At 32.0% G+C, this 22,984-nt stretch overlaps 1 protein-coding gene across 3 annotated transcripts in view; it reads left to right on the top strand.

Moving 5' to 3' along the window:
- The window catches only part of LOC143046160 (TATA element modulatory factor-like), a 51,796-nt gene extending 28,812 nt beyond the window's left edge, over positions 1-22,984 (top strand). For all 3 annotated transcript variants that reach the window (XM_076219186.1, XM_076219185.1, XM_076219187.1), the window contains 16 exons: positions 3,566-3,662; positions 3,971-4,056; positions 9,223-9,284; positions 9,794-9,858; positions 10,379-10,535; positions 10,757-10,849; positions 11,926-11,980; positions 12,508-12,609; positions 12,984-13,176; positions 13,619-13,688; positions 14,123-14,215; positions 14,458-14,580; positions 15,034-15,174; positions 17,159-17,284; positions 18,068-18,178; positions 20,163-22,984. In XM_076219186.1, the coding sequence (XP_076075301.1) occupies positions 3,566-3,662; positions 3,971-4,056; positions 9,223-9,284; positions 9,794-9,858; positions 10,379-10,535; positions 10,757-10,849; positions 11,926-11,980; positions 12,508-12,609; positions 12,984-13,176; positions 13,619-13,688; positions 14,123-14,215; positions 14,458-14,580; positions 15,034-15,174; positions 17,159-17,284; positions 18,068-18,178; positions 20,163-20,186 (1,598 nt within the window). In that variant the 3' untranslated portion in view covers positions 20,187-22,984. The remainder of the gene's footprint in view (positions 1-3,565; positions 3,663-3,970; positions 4,057-9,222; positions 9,285-9,793; positions 9,859-10,378; positions 10,536-10,756; positions 10,850-11,925; positions 11,981-12,507; positions 12,610-12,983; positions 13,177-13,618; positions 13,689-14,122; positions 14,216-14,457; positions 14,581-15,033; positions 15,175-17,158; positions 17,285-18,067; positions 18,179-20,162) is intronic.

Below are 22,984 nucleotides of genomic sequence, written 5' to 3'. Positions count from 1 at the left end.
TCGACCTCTGCGGTCGTATAAAGCTGCGCCCTGCGGAGCACCTGGTTTCAAATAAATTCTGATCTTCCCTCATCTGATCACCAGCATGGCTAAAGGTATTACTTCCAAAGGTATTGTGAGGGATGTGAGGTGACACGTCCAGGTATTCAAGCGATTTCCTGTCGGGCTTGCAAGTTCATGCATCGTTTCACTTCTGCAGGTATTGATCAGTGTACACAGCCGATAACTTATAACTTTCCATTTTGAACTATCAGATGAATAATATACAACTCTGTCTTACTTGTCATTACTTAACTCATACGCTTGTTTTTAAATAATATTTCTGGTGTAAAGAATATTATTCATAAAAACATAAATAATACCCTAAAAATAAGATTTGATGAAATTAAAATCTATTTGAATATTTTTTCCAAGGGCGAATTTGGGAAAATGTAATATATATACTCATTGTCAATAGTGAAGGACAGATTGGAACATACCAGAAATATTGATTTAATCAAATGTACGCACTTGTCGACGATTCGTTTATACGACTGGGTAGAAAGTTACGGAACTATAGCGCAATTTAAAATATATACATGTATACATTGAACATAAGAAAAAAAATTGGAATAAATTGGGGTAAAAGTTTTGTAAATAGACTAGTCCACGTATGCCAACAGTATGTTATCATCGAATGTCGATAGACTATTGTATACCAGAAGAAGAAGAAAAAGAAGAAGAAGAGAACCAATTTGATTTAAATACAGGTCGATGTATAACTTTTGCTTTGGTTCATTGAAGTTGTGGACATAGTAAAATCACAGATTTATATTTCCATAAGATTGTTCTCGAACAAAGGAAGGAATTCGTCATCACAATTGTTATATATGCCACTGGACGAACACTAAGTATCCCCAAGGGATGTGAATATTTTGCTGGGAAACTATTGAGTATCAAAGTTTCAAATTAATTTCGGGATATATTTTCTTTCTTGGTATTCAATAACAAACAAAAAAAAAAAAGAATAAATTACTTGTCCGCTAAATAGGGGTATTCTTGTCAGATAAAAGACTTTTAGTTATATTTAAAAAATAGGGAAATATGAAATTAAATTGGTTCTGTCTTTTTTTTTTAAACATCGTTAAAAAGATGTGTGTCAAAGGTGAACGCCACAAGAACCCTGTAATACTAGTACGAGAGTATAACATGTAAACAATCCTTCTCAATAATATGGTTGTATTGGAAATCTTTTCATACAGATTGACAACTCATGGTCCGATATGCATGTAATATTTGCCACATGACGCCCATAGTTCTTTCTACCATCATCATCTTATTCTTTGATATTGCTGTAAACATCGATGGTTCACACCCAAACAAAATGGGAGTAATGTACCTTCAGAGCTTCTCCGTGTTATGCACTTGTGAAACTTAATATATAGACGAAATTTCTGCATTGAAATGAATCTACATCTCACAAACAGGATTTTCAAATAACAATTTTGAGTAATCACCTTAATACAACCAATATACACGTATGGCAAGATATAACCACGAAGGAATTTATTTCTTGTCAGACGCAAGAACTCATCACTATCATAAACGTATACGTATATATGCATGCAGTTTCAAATATCAAGAACAAGCGGTCGATGTCGATAGTCCGTTTTCTAACTGTTCAGAGTTAGACATGTCACTTGTTCATTCTTGGAAGCCTTCATATTCCCCGTCCAACGATGGGAACTCTTTCTGATTGTGTTGACTATAAATGCTTGTATGGTAGTTCTGTCATTTATCTGTACAAGTGGTTGCATTTCGTCTCCTTTCCCAACAAACAAACGAACGAAACGCTACTAGTCTGCTTTCTCTATATATAGAGCTCATCCTCAATGGCGCTTATACGTCAGGAAACTTACATGTATACTAATAATGATTGTTTCAAGAACAACGATGTATGGACGAACTATTCTAAATTCGTCAATATCAGTTATGCATGACTAAAATATAAGTTTTATTACAACTACTGTATTACTTATTTGGATTAATGACGGCTATCATGTTCAACATTACACAAATATTATCATAGAATTTAAAAAAAAGATGTACAAAAATCCTCAAAAATAATAATGCCTTTGCTTAGATAATTGGTATTCTTTTCACAAAAAGTTCGTGTAAATGATTGTCCAATGAATTTAATTATGTGAAAATGAAATGTTAAAAAGAAACTAAAAAAAAAATCATGCATGTTGTATGTTGTATTTTTTTTTTTCAATTAAAAACTTTAAAATTGCAATAGTTTTATTAGCATTTAAACACAGCCAGATTTGAATACAAGTTAAGAAATTATCTAAAGTCAATGATTTCAAACAGATGTGCAATGGTATATCAAATTGGGTAATATTGCATTTAGTTTTTATTTAAGATTAAAACTAAAATTTTTTACTTCATATTTGAATCTTTACGCCAATTGCCGCTAAGAAAGTAATCAAAAATTGTTTATTTTATTTTTATACACTTTCGGAATTACGAATCTGAATTTTATTTTCAATTAATTTACACAATTTTTAAAATTATTGTATCTTTAGTCTCAGCGTGTATTAAATCTTAGTGTATTTTAATTAAATACAGCATACTCTTTCTAATCCTTTCTGTTTATCCTTTCCAAATAACAACATTCATACCTGTGTACGCTTGAACTCACACCTGCGGCTAAATAGCTACAAGGTAAACGAATTGACCTCAAGCCGAGAAATATACAGTGACCTTTACAAAATAATATACACACTCTGCTCACACATTAGTTGCATTAAAATGATTATCAAAACAATAACGGTAAATAGAACTGAAATATTTTCAGTTCAATATCAGTAAAAATGTTTAATAAATATTTTATGAAAAAAATCTCAACAATAATTAATGAAATTTATTCGAAAACATTTACTAGAGATAATTTTATAGGAGTTTTAATTCAATCAATACAAAACGGTATATGCATATTCATTTTTGTTCATTCTTATATTGTGGTTAATAACTACGACCATTTGTCAGCTGTGCGCTTTTAATTACGTATATTGTCGATAAGCTATAAGAGTTAAACAGATTTTATTTTTTCCCAGAATTCAACAAATCGGGCTAAAACGTCACGACCCACTCGAGATTTCAACCAAAAAAGTTACAAATACTTGATTTTCTCCGTTATTAGAAGGAATTTAAATTTAAAACTTTGCAAATGTGTTTTTTATGTTAAGATGAACATAATTAGATGATAAGTAAAAAATCGCGGAATTTCCCTTTAATAGAAAAATGAAATAAGAAAAATGGGGTCACCGTTCATTTAAGCTCACAATCTGTCTCTGAAAGAAGCATACATTTTTGTTAAAGTCTTTTTATGTTGTTGAACTAATAGGAGAAATAAAGGTAATATCGAAATAAAAAAAAATGATTTCTGTTTTTTTTTAATAAAATATATGAATTTTTAATAATAGGATTTTAATCAGATTTGGTGAAGTTAGTTCTCAGTAAATTTTCAGTTTACGTAAGAGCAAGAGTTGTTTATTCATTATTTCCTTATTCTACTTTACAGGGGAGAAATTGTCTAAACAACAGTTACAGGGTAATACAATCATAAAGAAACTGAGAGCAAAGGAAAAAGAAACAGATTCACTTGTTACTGGATACAGGTAAAAACCCATGTTTATGTATAGATTTGGATATCAGTTTTAATTTTTTATTTGTTGTTCTTTGGATATGAAGTTTAATTTTTATTATTGAATGAAGTCTATAGATGAACATAAAACTTTTTTGTTTGAGGTGTGGGATTTGGGATGGTTGATTTGAAATGAGATATTTATATGAATATATATCAACGTCTGATAAAAGAAACTTTACAATTAAAACAGGCTGGTATGATTAACCTGATTAAAGCCATGTTGAAATCTCATATTAACAGAATTGAAGATATTTACATTAATTTTCTTGTAATTTTTAGAAAGAAGATAGATGATCAGACTACAGAAATTGAACATTTAAAAACATGTCTGGATAGTAAAGAGGAAATGGAAAAGAAACAAACAGGTGATTCAGCTGTTCAATATAGAAGTTTCAAAAGAATGTCATTTGAGTAAAATGTTTATTAATAATTGAATTGAAATTTAAAATGTAATAGCTCACAAACCAACAAGTTTTTATACGACCGCAAAAATTGCAAATTTTTTGGTCATATATTTGTATGAATTTGGCGCCGTTTGTCGTCATCCGAAAACATTTGGTTTTCACAATATAACTTTAGTATAAGTAAATAAAAATCTTTGAAATTTAATCACAAGGTTTATGACCATAAAAGGAAGGTTTGGATTGATTTTGGGAGTTTTGGTCCCAACAGTTTAGGAATAAGGGGCCAAAAAGGGCCCAAATAAGCATTTTTTTTCTTGGTTTTTGCACATTAAAAAAGAAATCTATGAAATTTTAACATAAGGTTTATGACCACAAAATAAAGGTTGGAATTGATTGTGGGAGTTATGGTCCCAACGGTTTAGGAATTAGGGGCCCAAAAAAGTTCCCAAATAACCATGTTTCTTGGTTTTTGCACAATAACTTAAGTATAAGTAAATAGTAATTGATGAAATATTAACACAAGGTTTATGACCACAAAAGGAAGGTTGGGGTTGATTTTGGGAGTTTTGGTCCCAACAGTTTAGGAATTAGGGGCCAAAAAGGTCCAAAATTAAACTTTGTTTGATTTCATCAAAAAAATGAATTATTGGGTTTCTTTGATATGCCAAATCTAACCGTGTATTTAGATTCTTAATTTTTGGTCCTGTTTTCAAATTGGTCTACATTAAGTAAGGTCCAATGGGTCCAAAATTAAACTTAGTTTGATTTTAACAAAAATTGAATTCTTGGGGTTCCTTGATATGCTGAATCTAAACATGTACTTAGATTTTTGATTATTGGCCCAGTTTTCAAGTTGGTCCAAATCAGGGTCCAAAATTAAACTTTGTTTGATTTCAACAAAAATTGAATATATGGGGTTCTTCAATATGCTGAATCTAACCATGTATTTAGATTTGGATATTGGACCATAATAGGTAAATGTCCAATTTAAAATTTTAAAGTTTTTAAGTTTAAGTTCTTAGACCACATTCATTCTGTGTCAGAAACCTATGTTGTGTCAACTATTTAATCACAATCCAAATTCAGAGCTGTATCAAGCTTAAATTTTGTGGCCATACTTGCCCCAACTGTTCAGGGTTAGACCTCTGTGGTTGTATAAAGCTGCACCCTGCGAAGCATCTGTTTTTATGCAGTTAAGCTGCATTATGCGAGCACCCTAGATTTGTGTTCTGTCCAATAAATCCTGAAATACTTGCCATTGTTATTATCTAGCTTGTTACTATGTTATATATAACTAATTGAACACTTTTTAAATACTTTTTATTCTGGATTACAAAAAAAAATGACCTGAAAAACCTTAAATGATCGTCGATTTATCCAAAAGTTTTAAAGTTACACATAGGAAGTAGTGCTTATTAAAAATCTTTGTGTAGTTCATTATGACTTGTGCTTTTAGCTAAGTCTAAGATGTCAAAGAACAATTGTATGAAATATTTAATCGCCGAAAATCTCTTAAGACAAGCAGTTTAGATTTCCCAAGTGACAAAAGTCGTAGGAATATTGTTTGTCATCAATACGTAGTACAACTACGTCAGTAGTCTATTATATAATTCAACTGTTCATGCTGTTGGCGGCAATTTCAAATTAGAAAAAGAAATTTTCGTAGCTTTTCAATTTGGAGGCAGGTGTGCAAATTAACGGTGGTCCGAGACCTTCCACTTTTGCAAGCGGAATTTCGACTAGGATAGTTGGTTTCTAGCTACGCCCGACGTAGTCGCCTTACATTTGAAAGAAAATAAGAAATTACTTTGCAAACCTTTTCACCATGTTCACCAAAGTCTCCAATTGAACGAGCTAAAAACTAATTTTTATCATTATTATTCATGACGGCGATGTTCATTTTGTTCAACCGCTAGCTTTATACAGAAAATCGCCGACAAATATTGTATAAATTCAAGTAAAATCGTATCTGATTGACAATAACAACATTGTAAACACATAACAATGGCGGCCTTGAAGACAAAATTTTACAAAATCGGATCCGATTCCGGAAGCGGATAAGGGTAATTCCGGGTTTGACGATCATTTACAAAATATATCCAAGCAGGTGAAAAAATACATCTATGCATGGTAAATGAATATAAACACTAGTATTGTAAACCAAAAGATATATGTAAAAGAAAGAAAAAGCAGAAAAATATTTTATTCAGAAACTAAAAATTACTTTTTGATAAATTTTAATTTAAAAATCCAATACAACGTGACAGCTGGGAACAGTATATCTAACATTCTAATGCAATTTGGATGTAACAATTTTTTTCATTGGCTAAAAGTTGCCGTCTAATCCACAGTTGACCAGGCGTAACTAAGGAGGGACCCGCCATTTTGAATTGATAAATCAACAAATGTTCGATTACTACTATATAATCGAAAATAAAACAACAGCTACCTCGAATTCGCCGTTTTAATGTAATTTTATCCGAATTTGAAGCGTACAGGTAAAATAATAACCTCCAGTTTGTAAGTTTTCATTTGTATGACGTCTTTGTGCCAAAATCATTCATGAAGTTTCGCGGATTTTTTTTTATTTGACAAATTTAGACATTTTTTTCAAGTTTTATCGCATTTTTTCTTTTTGTAATGCATTAGAATCGGAATAACAGTACTGAAATTGAAGAGTTGCCACCGTCAATTTTGATTTGACGGTCGCAAATCTCCGTTTTACTGTCTCCGCTACGCGTCGCCAGTAAAACTGCATTTGCGACTGTCAAATCTACAATTGACGGTGGCAACTCTTCAACTACAGTACTGTTATTCCTTAAATATACATGTTCATGGTCACAGTCTAAATTTTCTTTATAAATGATAAATGATGATAATGCATGTGAGATGCTTTTAAAGTGTAAACATATTACTGCAATTTCGAGGGGTTATTTGTTTTTCTCAATTTTGAAGGGTCAATTAAAGTAGCTGAAAGTTTCATTCTTTATTTTCACAAATAATGCAACTATATTATATATACCTTAATGTAAATAAATCATATGATATATAGGTGGCATTCTTTGGGCCACTCTACCCCCTCCTGTTTGATAACTTGGAAACGGTCGAGCTCCCCACCCCTAAACCATATGAGGGGCAGATCCAGGATTTTAGGTTAGGAGTGGCGCAAACTTAAATTTTCGCCGAGCAGAGCGAGGCTAAACAAAAATTGAGGTAAAATTATCGAAATATTCTTTATTAAGGCAGCAACCATTTGATTTTCTGGGGGGGGGGGCTATGGTTTTTTTTTCTGGACAAATTTTTTTTTTCGCCTGTGGCGAAAAACAATCTATTTTTTTCGCGACAAGTCGAAAACAATTTTTTTCTTTCAATTTTAGCATTAAATATAGTGGCAGCTGAGGGTGAAACAAACAATTTTTTTTTCTCAGAATCAAAAACAAATTATTTTTTTCTCCCAAAACTGGAAACAAACTTTTTTTTCCAAAAAAAACCATAGCCCCCCCCAGAAAATCAAATGGTCGCTGCCTAAGCTGAATCCGCCCCTGCATATATTCAAGTATAGGACAATATAATAAATAAAATGAAATATAGGGTCGCTGGGGGTCACCCCACCCTTCCTGTTTTAGAATTTAAAAAAGGTCCAGATCCCCACCCCTAAACCATATATATTCATGTATGGGACAATATAACAAATCAGACGAAAGATAGGGGAGTCCCTGAGGTGACTGTTCACCCTCCTGTTTGAGAACTTGGAAATGGTCAAGATCCCTACCCCTAAACCATATATACTCATGTATGGGACAATATAACAAATCAAATGAAATATAAGGGAAGTCCCTGTGGTCATCCCAACCCTGCTGTTTGAGAACTTGGAAACGGTCGAGATCCCCACATCAAAACAACATATATATTCATGTATGGATCAATATAACTAATTAAATGTAATATAGGGGGAGTCCCTTGGGTCACCCTACCCTTCCTGTTTGAGAACTTGGAAACCAATGAGATCCCCACCCCTAAACCATATATATTCATGTATGGGACAATATAACAAATAAAATGAAATGTAGTGGAAGTCCCTAGGGTCACCCTACCCCCAGTGGAGATCCAGAAATTTTCATAATTGGGGCCCACTGACTGACCTAAGAGGGGCCCGCTCCAGTCACGCTTCAGTGATTCCCTATATAAGCAACCAAATTTTTTCCCAAAAGGGGGGGGGGGGGGGCGGGCCCCCTGCCCCCTAAATCCTCTGCCTACCCCTACCTGTTTGAGAACTTGAAAACCGTTGAGATCCCCACCCCTAAATTATATATATTCATATGTATGGGACAAAATAACAAATCATTTACATTTACTATGGGCAAGTCAGTCAGACCTCATCTTTGATCCCTGTTGTAGTGAACATTTGTCTGATTCGTGTCTCATAACTTTTGTACTTTAGAACACAAGCTCAGTTTTCTTTCCATTGAAAACAGTCCATTCATACTATTACATGTTCATACTACGTCAAATTGAACTTCTAGCAGTCAAATAAAACCGAGGTTAACTACCAAGTAGAACAACTGCAATCATTGGGAACTTGTACCACTGCAGACTCACCATAAAAAATATACATTGATATATGCATTGCTTTTGAAACCTTGATAACATATAAATTATTTGCCTTAATAAATAAATCATTAGATAAACATGAATGTAAGTATATATGAATGTTTAATGTTGAGGCAACATTGCCACAGTTTTCATAATTACGGTTGCCTTGGTTTTTGGTTAACTGCCTTCAGCGCTTACAGCGCTTTGATTTTTTCTAGTTACATATGGACAAAATAATGTTTAATTTCTAATTTTGAAGTGAAATTCAGTTGTCTTGAAGGTAGAATGGACGAATAAGTTATTGCTTTAATATCAAGTTTCCTCAAGTGCATACATTTTCCTAAATAACCTTTGTGTTTTGGTAGACCTGTTTCCAGTAGCTGTAAAGTTGAAAAGTTGATATTAGATTTTTTTAATTACAAAAAATGGAAGAGTGTTAAAGTTTCAAAGAACATTTATTTCTGTTATCTACATAGAAAGTTGAAGTATGTACCAAAATGATTTCAGTTCAGAACTCTTTGATTTTTATTGCAGAGGCTATTAACCAACTGAATACTGCTGTACAGAAACAAGAAAGAGAACTCACTAAGTTAAGGGTAAGATTATTTATTACTAGACAAATAAGGAGTAAATGACTATTGTTACACACCAACCACTATTTTATGAATGTAAGTTTAATTCCTTTAAGCTATATATCTTAATAGTTATTTTATGTGTGAAATTGTTTGTTTAATTAAAGTTTATATTTGCTTTTCTGAAGAAGAAAAAAGGCAAGGCCTTATGTCTTGTTTGTATATTTAAGTGAAGTATTTTACTAAACGCGAAATAAAATATTAGCTACTTTTTTTGCGACCCTTTATAGCTTGATGTTTGTTGTGAGCCAAGGCTCTGTGTTGAAGACATTACTTTGAACTATAATGGTTAACGTTTACAAATTGTGATTTGAATGGAGAGTTGTCTAAATGGCACTCATATTACATCTTTTTATAACTTTAGATATTAAATTGAATTCAACTCTTTTCAAGCATAACTTTTAACTGAACTACCCTTGTAATATATAGTTTTGGTTATATCACTTCTCAATACATGTATATACATTTTACAGAGTATAGAGTCTGATGCAGGAGAGAGAGTCAGAGGACTACAAGCAGCTTTAGATAACTCATACAAGTATGTTATCTTCTTTATTGTTTGGAAATAGACAGGTTCCTGTGAAAATAACTTGAACTTGCTTTGGAATTTCATTTTTTATCTCAAAATAAACCAGTCTACATGTATCTAGAGTTGTTTTTGTCCTTTTAGACATTCCAATATTTGTCTAAGAATTGACTGTTGGCTTTAATTGAATTTTAAAAAATTGTCATTGAGCTATTCACAGGGCATATGCTAACTGTGCCAACTTTCTATTTGTTTTGTTCATTATTAAGTGTAGCATAGAAACCAAAGGGGTAACATACATGTATATAGTTACAGTTCTTTTCTGTGAACTTAACATCTCGTTTTCTGTTTTGATTTGAGTTCGTTCCTGATCCAAGGATAGTTTTTTTTAATTCTGGAAGCTTAAAGATATAATGTTATGTCTAAAAGTATGACAGCTTCAGGAACTCCAGATTTAATATCGTCACTCTTTTTGAGTATATGTATCCATAGATACAGATATGTATATGCTTATAAATTAATTTGATTATAGAGAGATAGCAGAGCTGAATAAATCTAAAGCTGCCTTAGATAATCAGGCCCAGGCTGCTGCTCTCAGTCAGGAAATGCAGATACGTGAAGAACTCAAGGCTCAATTAGAGAGAGAACAAGTTAGCTTTAAACAAGAAAGAGAAACATTAATCATACAGGTATAGACTGTTTCAAAACAATATATTATCTGGGAAGCAAATCTCACTGTACATCGATAAACTTGGTGCTTCTAAGAAAGAAAAAAAATTTAATGCTAAACGAAAAATTCTTATTTAGCAAAACTGAAAAAAAAAAACAGTCCTGTACCTCCTACCTACTTTTCTAACATTTTTGAAGTGCAAAATAATGTTTAAAGCTAATTTATCCTTTTTGATTTCAGATAGAAGATTTACGACTGAGTATGCAGCGTATGGAGAAAGAACATAATCGTAGAGAAGACATGCTCCGCCAAGAAATATCAGATTTACAAGTGGTAAGTAATTTATTAAACTTAAGTATTTTCTTATCTTCATTGATTTTGTAAATTAATATGTAGGACTCTAAAGTGCGATGGGGAGGCTAAAGTACGATGGTCTCGCTAAAGTGCGATGGTCTACGCTAAAGTGCGATGACTCCATACGCTAAAGTGCAATTAAATAGATTGTACGAGAAAGTATAGACGTAAGAAACGTAGTTGGATTATGACGTCAATTGACATTCGTTTATACAAACTAAAAATGAACTCTCCTGAAGATTTATTACAAGTATTGATTAACAACTTTTAAATAAACCAGCATTCAATGACTTAATTAAAATCAAAACTTAACCATGATTTGTCCTCTGAAGCAAATGTGTTTGTTTTATACTGGAAAAAGAACTTGTATTCTGTAGTCGACCATTTTACTTTTTAGATACAAAAAAGTATTCGCATAAATATCCTGTATCTTGCCTTTATTGGAAGCAAACGAACAGATTTAAAAAAATCATTGCCTGTGTTGCAGTTCACTTCACGGTCCCCGTTAAAATATTGTCGCTTTTATTGAAAAGTAACGTTGGTAAAATAAAGGTCCTTTTTTTCAAGCGAAAATTATAAATTATGGATTAAAACATCAGTTTGTTCATTGTAGGAAATTATAACATGTATTTGTACTTGCTACGAAAAGGGTTAAGCTTGGCGAACACCACTGTTTCTCGAACTAAATTAAAGTTTGAAATATCACATTATTTACCGGCTTATAATATGGCCAAACCTCTAAATTTAGATACAATTAAGCCTACCAGTAAATCATATCACATCATATGTTATACCTTAGCATACTAGCTTTTGTAAAAAGACTTGTCTTTAACATCTATGTACTTTAATGTTTTAGCCCTTAAACATTACCCTATTGTTCCATCGCACTTTAGCATGCTATACAGTCGTACTTTAGCAAAAAAATAACCATCGTACTTTAGCGTGAGACACCATTGTACTTTAGCGTAGACCATCCCACTTTACCTACAAATATATATATTCACAGAGTAAGTAAGATTTTTCTGATCATTTATCTTTAATGTTGTTTTTTACAGCAACTACAAGAGGATGAAGCTAGAAATCAAGATTTAAGTCAAAATGTTACTTCAGGTAAGTTCAGTGTTTTTCAAAATTTAATTTTTATTTTGCCTGTTAGGAATGTTATAATGCAATAAATTCTACTTTTCTAATGTTGGCTGTAATTCCATTTCAAATGATTATTTAATTTTCAATACACCATAATTGTTTTGTAAACAAATATTTCAGGATCTACACATTTCATATCCATGTATTATATGAAGCTCTTTCCCCTTTAAAAGTTAGACTTCAGTAATTTAATTTAAAATCTTAAATGCTTATTTTTCTGATAAGATATGGGTATGATGAAGTATTTGTTATATGTTGTGCTGTTATTTTGTTATGCTATTCAGTTAATACGATTATGAGGCTTTACCTCCTAAGTCACACTTTTATGAATGTTAGGGCATTCATGAAGAACTGCTTATGATGATGTATTTTAGTAAACAAAAACATTTTATTGAATAATTGTTGTAAAGAAACAAGATCCCATACTTCTATTGTGTGTTCAAATCACAATAAATTATAACCTTTTTAATTTACTTTTCCCTGAATTACAGCTACTCGTCCATTGTTACGACAGATAGAAAATCTTCAGTCAACATTTGCACAACAATCAGCATCCTGGGAAAAAGTGGAGAAAAATCTCTCTGATAGATTATGTAAGATATAATATGTACTTGTTCTCATACATATAAAGTGTGGGAAAGAATCCAAGTGAAAAATATTAAAATATTTAATCCTAAACTTACAAGATAACTGTTCATCCACAAATCAGAACCGACGAGAAAGCTGAGTTTTCTTTATTGTTCAAGTCATTCTGTCTGCTTCCTAATATAAAAATTAGATGTGGTAGGATAGCTGATGAAACAGAATGTTTTTGATAATTCTGTGTTGTATTTTACTTCATTTCTTTTAAAATAACTTATCAAACTGTATTTGAATAAGTTTACTGCTTGGGTTTATATTCGTTGTAAGTAATAACATCAAAAGTTTAATTTTATACATGACAATTGAATATATTTTGTATTGACAGATGAAGCACAAACACAATTAGCCATGGTGACAGAACGAGAGAGATCTGCTAGTGAGAAACTCATGGATATAAATACACAGGTTGCCACCCTTGAATCTCAGAACAGTCATTTGAGACAAGATAAATCTCAATTAAATGCTCAGCAAGAAATTCTGAAATCTAAAGTACAAGTACTTGAGGATGCCAAAAATAGGTAAATTAAATTGTAAAATGATTTATTTTACATTTAAATAAGATTCCAACAATCATTAGATCAAGACTTCACTTCTAGAGTTTTGCATTCACAGTTGTGACTTTGTTGACCATATCTCAATTTGTAACAGCTGTCTGTGAACAAGGTTTCATTAGTTGTACCATTATGTAACATCACAAGAGTGTTCACATGATATAAGCTACGCCATGTTTTTGTGTTTAAAGTTTTGTTAAATATTGCCTTTTCTTTTGGCCATTTTGTTGTCTATATATCATTATCTTGCATAGCGAAATAATCATCATTTAACACTAAGCAAGATAGTTTTAAATGCTGTTGAAAAATGAAGATTTGCATATAAACAAGGTGAGGTTTTAGATAAAAAAAGATTTTTTTTTTTTTTTATGAAATTTAGAAAATTTAAAGAATTGTTAATGTATTTCAGTGAAGCAGCACAGCTGGAGGCTTTCAGACAACAAGCATCTCGAGACATGGCTGAAATCAGAAAGGAGAAGGTACGAGTAATTACCTTTAGATTTAAAAAGAAAAATTATCCAAATCAGAAATTAAAATGGAAACTTTATAGGTCATTAAAAAGGTAGACTAGACTCATCATTAAACAAGTCCACATGTTAGATACTCATTACAAAGATAACGGATTAAATAAAATATACAGAAGAGAACCACAGCATTACCATCTACAACCATGGTACTATAGAAATCATCTTCTAAACATCTTTCATTTAAAAAGTTATTTGTGAATTGGAAGTGTGGAAAATTGCCTTGATTACCTATTGATTTGTGGGAATTCACATTTACTTCATTTAGGCTTTAATTGATATATGCATGTTTTATGAGAAAAAATACCACATTTTCCTAAATTATTTTATTAATTTTATAAAACATTTGTATCTACAAATACTGTATTAGAATCTTTGTTTGATTTCAGGTATTTTTAGAAACACAGCTTGACATGGAGAAAACTAAGTGTGAACAGGAAAAGAAAAAGTTCTATTTAGCCCAAGAGCAGATAACTCAATTGGTATGAACAAATGATTTCGCTAATGTAGGGGAAGATTGAAAGATTTGAAAATCATTAAGAAATTATAATTGAAAATATAGTATATTTATTTGATATAAACTAATTGCATGTTTAAAAAAAAACATCATCTAAATGCCTTTGAATTGAAATATTTTCATTGGTTCATCTACATGCCAAGCGAGACTTAATTATATTGCAAAATGCTCTGCTTACATTAATTAAAACATGCATTTCTTTTACAGGAAAGAGATCTACAGAGACCTCAGTCACGATCCTCTACACATTCCCCTGTCTCGATATCTAGAGCAGAAAGTGTCAGTAGTATGTCAGAGCCACCCAATGTTATGTTGGCCTCATTCACAGAGGTTTGAACATTATACTACTACCAAAAAAATATTGTTTCTATGTCATTGAATCATTGTCTGTTGCTTTCTTTTATTGTTTGCTTGTCTAGTCATGATTTCTGCTATCCACCAATCAGTTCTTTTAATATTTGAAAATCCTTGGGACAAATCACATACACTTATTGATTATTGTCTTGGCTAAAGTAAACAAAGATGAAGGGGTGGAGCAGTTCTAGTAACCTCTGGGCTAAATCTGAAAGACAGTCTTTCACCAAATATTTTCTTTGAAGTTTTCTCTGCTCCTATATATTGAAGGGACTGATATAATATTTGTTCTTCAGCTTGATGTTAAGTTGCTTATCTGGAGGCGAAATTAAAAATAAAAGTTCTGAGTAGAAAAATTAGACAATCAATATTGAAAGCATAAGGTAGGATGTAACTGTTATACATTAACTTTATTTTCTATTTCTATAGGATGATATAGATAAACACTTCATGTTAGGCACGCCAAAAACCAGCTTGTATGACAGCCTAAGACAAAGTGGTGCTGCTAATCTACTAGAAAATCTACAGTCTCAACTGAAACTCAGAGAGGGTGAAATAGCTCAGTTACAAGTGAGTAGAAAATCTACACTCTCAAATGAAACTCAGAGAGGGTGAAATAGCTCAGTTACAAGTGAGTAGAAAATCTATAGTCTCAACTGAAACTCAGAGAGGGTGAAATAGCTCAGTTACAAGTGAGTAGAAAATCTACAGTCTCAACTGAAACTCAGAGAGGGTGAAATAGCTCAGTTACAAGTGAGTAGAAAATCTACAGTCTCAACTGAAACTCAGAGAGGGTGAAATAGCTCAGTTACAAGTGAGTACAAAATCTACAGTCTCAACTGAAACTCAGAGAGGGTGAAATAGCTCAGTTACAAGTGAGTACAAAATCTACAGTCTCAACTGAAACTCAGAGAGGGTGAAATAGCTCAGTTACAAGTGAGTAGAAAATCTACAGTCTCAACTGAAACTCAGAGAGGGTGAAATAGCTCAGTTACAAGTGAGTAGAAAATCTACAGTCTCAACTGAAACTCAGAGAAGGTGAAATAGCTCAGTTACAAGTGAGTAGAAAATCTACACTCTCAACTGAAACTCGAGGGTGAAATAGCTCAGTTACAGGTGAGTAGAAAATCTACAGTCTCAACTGAAACTCAGAGAGGGAGAAATAGCTCAGTTACAAGTGAGTAGAAAATCTATAGTCTCAACTGAAACTCAGAGAGGGAGAAATAGCTCAGTTACAAGTGAGTAGAAAATCTACAGTCTCAACTGAAACTTAGAGAGGGAGAAATAGCTCAGTTACAAGTGAGTAGAAAATCTACAGTCTCAACTGAAACTCAGAGTAGGTGAAATAGCTCAGTTACAAGTGAGTAAAAAATCTACAGTCTCAACTGAAACTCAGAGAGGGAGAAATAGCTCAGTTACAAGTGAGTAGAAAATCTATAGTCTCAACTGAAACTCAGAGAGGGAGAAATAGCTCAGTTACAAGTGAGTAGAAAATCTACACTCTCAACTGAAACTCAGAGAGGGTGAAATAGCTCAGTTACAGGTGAGTAGAAAATCTACAGTCTCAACTGAAACTCAGAGAGGGAGAAATAGCTCAGTTACAAGTGAGTAGAAAATCTATAGTCTCAACTGAAACTCAGAGAGGGAGAAATAGCTCAGTTACAAGTGAGTAGAAAATCTACAGTCTCAACTGAAACTTAGAGAGGGAGAAATAGCTCAGTTACAAGTGAGTAGAAAATCTACAGTCTCAACTGAAACTCAGAGTAGGTGAAATAGCTCAGTTACAAGTGAGTAAAAAATCTACAGTCTCAACTGAAACTCAGAGAGGGAGAAATAGCTCAGTTACAAGTGAGTAAAAAATCTACAGTCTCAACTAAAACTCAGAGAGGGAGAAATAGCTCAGTTACAAGTGAGTAGAAAATCTACAGTCTCAACTGAAACTCAGACAGGGTGAAATAGCACAGTTACAAGTGAGTAGAAAATCTTGTCTGAATTTTGTCTCAAAGAGCTTTGCTTCAAACAAGTATCAAATTTAGTATTAACTGAAACTCTAGGAGAGAGAAACATCTTGGACTCAAGTCAGTAGAAATCTTGAAGAGCACAAAAGTAGCTTCTTTACTAACAAGTCTAAATATAAGTGTCAACTCAAAATATCTTATGTAGAATAGCTCAAATAGAATTGAGATAGAAATTTGGATTATCTGACAGAGAGAAATAGCTGAGCTTCAAGTAAGTAGAACCTCTACAACCACCAACAATAGAGTGTAGAACAGGATGATTAAGCATTGGATTATTAAATATTAGTGGGTAAAAATGAACAGGTCTAAACTTTTGTAGTTAGCAACTAAGATATTTTAGCTAAGAATATATAAAACAAAGAGAAACAAAATTTAACACCAATAGTTTAATGGATATCATGAATATATGTTGAGTATTTGATGGCTATTTTGATTTGAATTTTCATACATCATGTATAACTTATGTAATATTCAAGCGAAAAATGTTTTTTTTCAAATCCAATTTCATTGTGCAATATTGGATTACTATTTTACAGAGTGATATTCAGCAACTAGAAAGAACGAGAGAATCAATGGCAAGAGAGCTTGTTAATTTAACCAATCAAAATGAAGCACTAGAAGAAAAAGTCCAAGAGTTACCACAATTACAGAATCAATTCAAGGTACATGTAAAGTTGAAATATTTTTTCCTCATTTATGATTTTACCAATTATCAACAAATGATTATGGCATCTTAATTTCAGTCTTGTTTTAGGTGTTCTGCTGATAAACAATGTTGTTGTCAAAACTATGAATAGAATGCACAGGTTAAATCCAATATTGTTTATGCACTAGTCTTTTGAAACCAGATTCTACATTATTTATGCCTGGCTTTCAGTATAAGGGGGCATTATTAGTAGTATTTCAGATGTGTGAGTCAGCCAATTTTACATCTGGTTTAAGTATTCTTTTATTATGGTAATTGATAATGCAGTTGTGGTAATTTCAACAATGTGATCTTTTTGAATATATGCCAGTTTATAGTTTCCACCCAGATTTTTATGTTTATTGGGCATGAAAATGTCATAATGAGAATGAGGCTTATGGACACATAGTATTGTTTTGTTATAGCGAGTCCTATTGGAATTATAGCTAAAGACCCACTGACTAAAGATGATGCTCTTCATGTTTTTCCAAAAGTGAGAAAATAGTGGTAAAGAAGTATTTTTGTATGATGAATACTACAAAGAAATTCGTATTATGTATGGTGATCACAGGATTCACTTGATTATAGCCTACCAATCTTACAACAATGTTATCCAATAAATAGAGCCTCATGAAATATGCTACAGATTTATGGAGAACTATAACACTTTTCTTCTTTATTTTCAGGAACTGAACCAGAGATACAATGCCATATTACAGATGTATGGAGAGCTATAACACTTTTCTTTATTTATTTTTAGGAACTGAACCAGAGGTACAATGCCATATTACAGATGTATGGAGAGAAGGTAGAAGAGGCTGATGAATTAAGATTAGACTTGAATGATGTTAAAGAAATGTATAAGATGCAGGTAAAGATTTAAATTTTTAATTTAGAATGAAGAAACATCTAACTCCAACTCCCTAAAATTCTCATATAGAGCATTAGATGACAGTCATATTTGTTAAAGTTTTTGAATAAATATTGCCTTTATCATTTTTGTCGAGCCTTCGACTTTAGTCGAAAAAGCGAGACTAAGCGATCCTACATTCCGTCGTCGTCGGCGTCGTCGTCGTCGGCGGCGTCCACAAATATTCACTCTGTGGTTAAAGTTTTTGAAATTTTAATAACTTTCTTAAACTATACTGAATGTCTACCAAACTTGGACAGAAGCTTGTTTATGATCATAAGAAAGTATCCAGAAGTAAATTTTGTAAAAATAAAATTCCATTTTTTCCGTATTTTACTTATAAATGGACTTAGTTTTTCTGCGAGGAAACATTACATTCACTCTGTGGTCAAAGTTTTTAAAATTTTAATAACTTTCATAAACTATCCTTGATTTGTACCAAACTTGGACAGAAGCTTGTTTATGATCATAAGATAGTATCAAGAAGAAAATTTTGTAAAAATAAATTTTCACTTTTCCATATTTTACTTATAAATGGACTTAGTTTTTCTGCGAGGAAACATTACATTCACTCTGTGGTCAAAGTTTTTAAAATTTTAATAACTTTCATAAACTATCCTTGATTTGTACCAAACTTGGACAGAAACTTGTTTATGATCATAAGATAGTATCAAGAAGAATATTTTGTAAAAATAAATTTCCACTTTTCCGTATTTTACTTATAAATGGACTTAGTTTTTCTGCGAGGAAACATTACATTCACTCTGTGGTTAAAGTTTTTAAAATTTTAATAACTTTCATAAACTATCCTTGATTTGTACCAAACTTGGACAGAAGCTTGTTTATGATCATAAGATAGTATCAAGAAGAAAATTTTGTAAAAATAAATTTCCACTTTTCCGTATTTTACTTATAAATGGACTTTCCGTATTTTACTTATAAATGGACTTAGTTTTTTTGCCAGAAACAAAACATTCACTCTGTGGTTAAAATTTTTGAAATTTTTATAATGCTCTTAAACTATCCTGGATTTCTACCAAACTTAGACAAAAGCTTGTTTCTGATCATAAGATATTATTCAGAAGTAAATTTTGTAAAAAAAATTCACTTTTTCTGTATTTTACTTATAAATGGACTTAGTTTTTCTTCCAGTTAACATTACATACAGTCTGCAGTTAAAGTTTATAAAACATTTATTAGATTCATGAACTATCCTGGATTTTTTACCAAATTTGGAAGCTTCTTTCAATCAAAAGACAGTATCGAGAGGGAAATTTTTATTGATGTTATTCCTCATTTTTGTTGAGTCTGCGATTAACAGCAAAAGTAGGCGAGACACTGGGTTCCGTGGAACCCTTACGAATTTTTATAGTACAAGTCAATATCATATGTTAAAAAGGTAAAATTTGATACCAAACAAAATACACACCTGCTGTTGATGTGAATGAATTTCAAACTTATCACGGATTCACAAAAACCAGCATATAGTTTATACTGTGACAGTGCTTCTCAATTGATGGTGTTTAAACTTTCAGCTTACAATTGTTACCCACCATGATTTAAGTTAGTTTCCATACATAAAAATAATGCTTGATACAGAAACCCTATTTCTTCTATTGAAAACAAGCAATAAAAAGTTCCAAATTCAGTAGACCTGCAAATTTTTCTTTTTTCAGGATTCCTCACTTGAAAAATGTTGATCTGACTCTCAATTACATAAACCAAAAACTTAATGACCTTTATGCAAATATATAGTGATTCTCAACCATAGGATATCAGACTTAATCTTTTTTGACGAGTATACAATGCTTTAAGTCTTCTTGTTCTTAAAACCCTTATTACGTTGTATGTTATTATCATCTGGCAATTCTTAAGCAATTAATTATATTTTGTCAGATACAATGACCATTTGAATCTTTTAATGATTTTTTTTATTATTTTCCAGATTGATCATCTGTTGGCCAAATGAATTCCAGGCAAAGTACAATAACATGGGCATGTTTTGCAATAATGTGGGCATGTTTATCATTTTATAAATGGTGGACCAATAATTCCATTCAGTAACTAGCTAGTGAAATAGTAGTCTTTAACTGTTTTCATCAGAGGAAGTGTATATAAATTGGGAGAAAACAAATTCCATTGGTATCCATTAACCTAAATGAGGGATTGCTAATTCCATTTGAATTATAATCTGATCCATAAATAGACACATTCTACTTTCAGTCATACAGTTGGCTTTATAGTACAGCCTTTTGGAAAGAAAATTCATCAATAAAAACACTCCATTGTGTGGTAAAAGACTTGAATATTTCAAGCAAAATATACTGTGATATCTGTGAAGTCTAACTTCAAAAATGTATTTGTTGTTTGTGTTACATATAATATAGTGAAGCTTTTTATTCCCAAACTTATATGATTTGTAAATGATTTAAATTGTTGGATTGACACCTATTTCGTACCAGGCTATATGTACTCTTGAACATAAAATGAAATATCTGTATCCCTAACTATGAAATGAATACTAAGAGATAATCAAGAACCTTATCTGAAATACAAGCTTGTAGCCTAAGTGTGCATTAGATATAGGAATTAATTGTTTAGAAGGAAACCTAATTTTATATCGTTGTTGTTGTTGAGCATGAAACTCATAGTACAGGTATTTTTAACAAGTACTACCTGTTCAAGTGATATATATAATTTTTTAAGTGAGGTTATTAATTTGACGAATATAAATGCATGTATATGTTTATAATGGGGTATTTTGTTTTTAATACTTAAGTATGATTTTTTTCACTGCTTACAGTAATATTTAGAGAAACTGTCTCTGAAAATATTGATAATCACATATCTCTTGTATATTTACTAATTATTACTTATATAACTGTGGTCTAAAGAACACAGTATCCAAGTTCAATATGATAACTGTGTTTACTTCTTGTTGTAAATTGTTGTCATTATCACCTTGTCAAGCTATGGGGGGAAAAGGTACCCCTACAAGTAATATAACCAGGTTGAATTTGAATTAACTGTAAATATGATGGAATTATTATTAGGGCCCCGCCAAAGGCGGGTCCCCTATAGTGATCAGTCTGTCCGTCCGTCTGTCCGTCCGTCCGTCCATCCGTCCGTCCGTAACACTTTGTGTCCGCTCCATATCTAGAGAACCATTATGATTTCATACTTTATACTTTACATGTTTATTAACCACCACCAGAGGGCGTGTCATGATGTATGTACAACTTCCTAGGTCAAAGGTCAAGGTAAAAAAACTTTGGTTTCAGTTGACAACCCTGTGTCCTGTGGTGAAGATCGTGTCCGCTCTATATCTTGAGAACCGTTATGATTTCAAAGTTTATACTTGACATGTATATGAACCAACACCAGAGGGTGTGTCATAATTTATGAACGACTGCCTAGGGCAAAATTCAAGGTCAAAAACTTTGGTTTCAGTTGACAACCCCATGTCTATGGTAAAGTTGTGTCCGCTCTATATCTTGAGAACCGTTATCATTTCAAAGTTTATACTTGACATGTATATAAACCAACACCAAAGGGTGTGTCATAATTTATGTGCAACTTCCTAGGTCCAAGGGTAAGGTCAAAAACTTTGGTTTCAGTTGACAACCCCATGTCCTATGGTAAAGATCGTGTCCGCTCTATATCTTGAGAACCGTTATCATTTCAAAGATTATACTTGACATGTTTATAAACCAACACCAAAGGGTGTGTCATAATTTATTTACAACTTCCTAGGTCAAAGGTCAAGGTCAAAAACTTTGATTTCAGTTGACAAACCCATGTCCTATGGTAAAGATACAATTTTTTAATGCACATTATTCACAGCTGGGCCCACAGAGATGGCTCCCATCTCAATGATATCTAGTTCAAATAACAAATAAGTGAACTTTCATCCTTTACATTTACTACACACATTAGTGCTTTTGCTGTAACCACAAATGAATTAAGTATTTAAAGAGAATTTATTTTCCTGCCTAAACCATATTCTCAATTTTGTGTCCTTTTGTGTCCCATATTTGAAATTGTCTATACCTACATAATGATATAGGAATATTTATTTATTGTACAAAAGTTGTATGTAAAGTCTTACTTTTTGGTGGGTTTCATGGAAACCTAAAGGTTAATATGATGTAATACCATTTCATGATGTCAAAAGTATGAATTCCTTTGTGTTAAATATTTTTGCAAATGTTGATGACAGACTGTGAAACCCTCATGGGTAATCAGTGTTGTGAAAAGCCATTTAATAGTAGAAGTGTTGATGAAATTTTTATCTGGACATATTCAGTGGGACAATTTTTTCTTTTTCAAAGTTTATTCCTTTCAATCACAAAGTGGACTATATATTGAGTAAGTTTGTGAATGGCCGTTCATTCACACAGCTGATTTGGTGTTATGTTTTGTTAGTGAATGGCAGAGTTGACACATCAACTAACTTCTTCAAAATATCCCTAACTACTGTTGAAAATTAGGAAGATTTTGTACCCTAGGCATGAATTGCTATAAGATATTAATAATAATGCATTCAGTATACTTCAAACAAATAGTCCTGAAACAAATTTTTACTACCAGGGAATTATCTTTCTGTCGGTATATATAACTATTTGAAATGAATTTCAACTTTATTTCAATAATGTGGTTTATTTGTGAGGGATTTATTTTATATGGAAAACTTATATTGTTATATAAATGTGCTTACTTGTGATAATTTATTTTGAATGATTATTGAATTAAAATTATGAAATTGAA

Source organism: Mytilus galloprovincialis, chromosome 9, assembly GCF_965363235.1.
Source record: "Mytilus galloprovincialis chromosome 9, xbMytGall1.hap1.1, whole genome shotgun sequence".
NCBI lineage: Eukaryota > Metazoa > Mollusca > Bivalvia > Mytilida > Mytilidae > Mytilus > Mytilus galloprovincialis.
The sequence above is the reverse complement of the archived record's forward strand: the minus strand, read 5'-3'. Positions and strand labels throughout refer to the sequence as shown.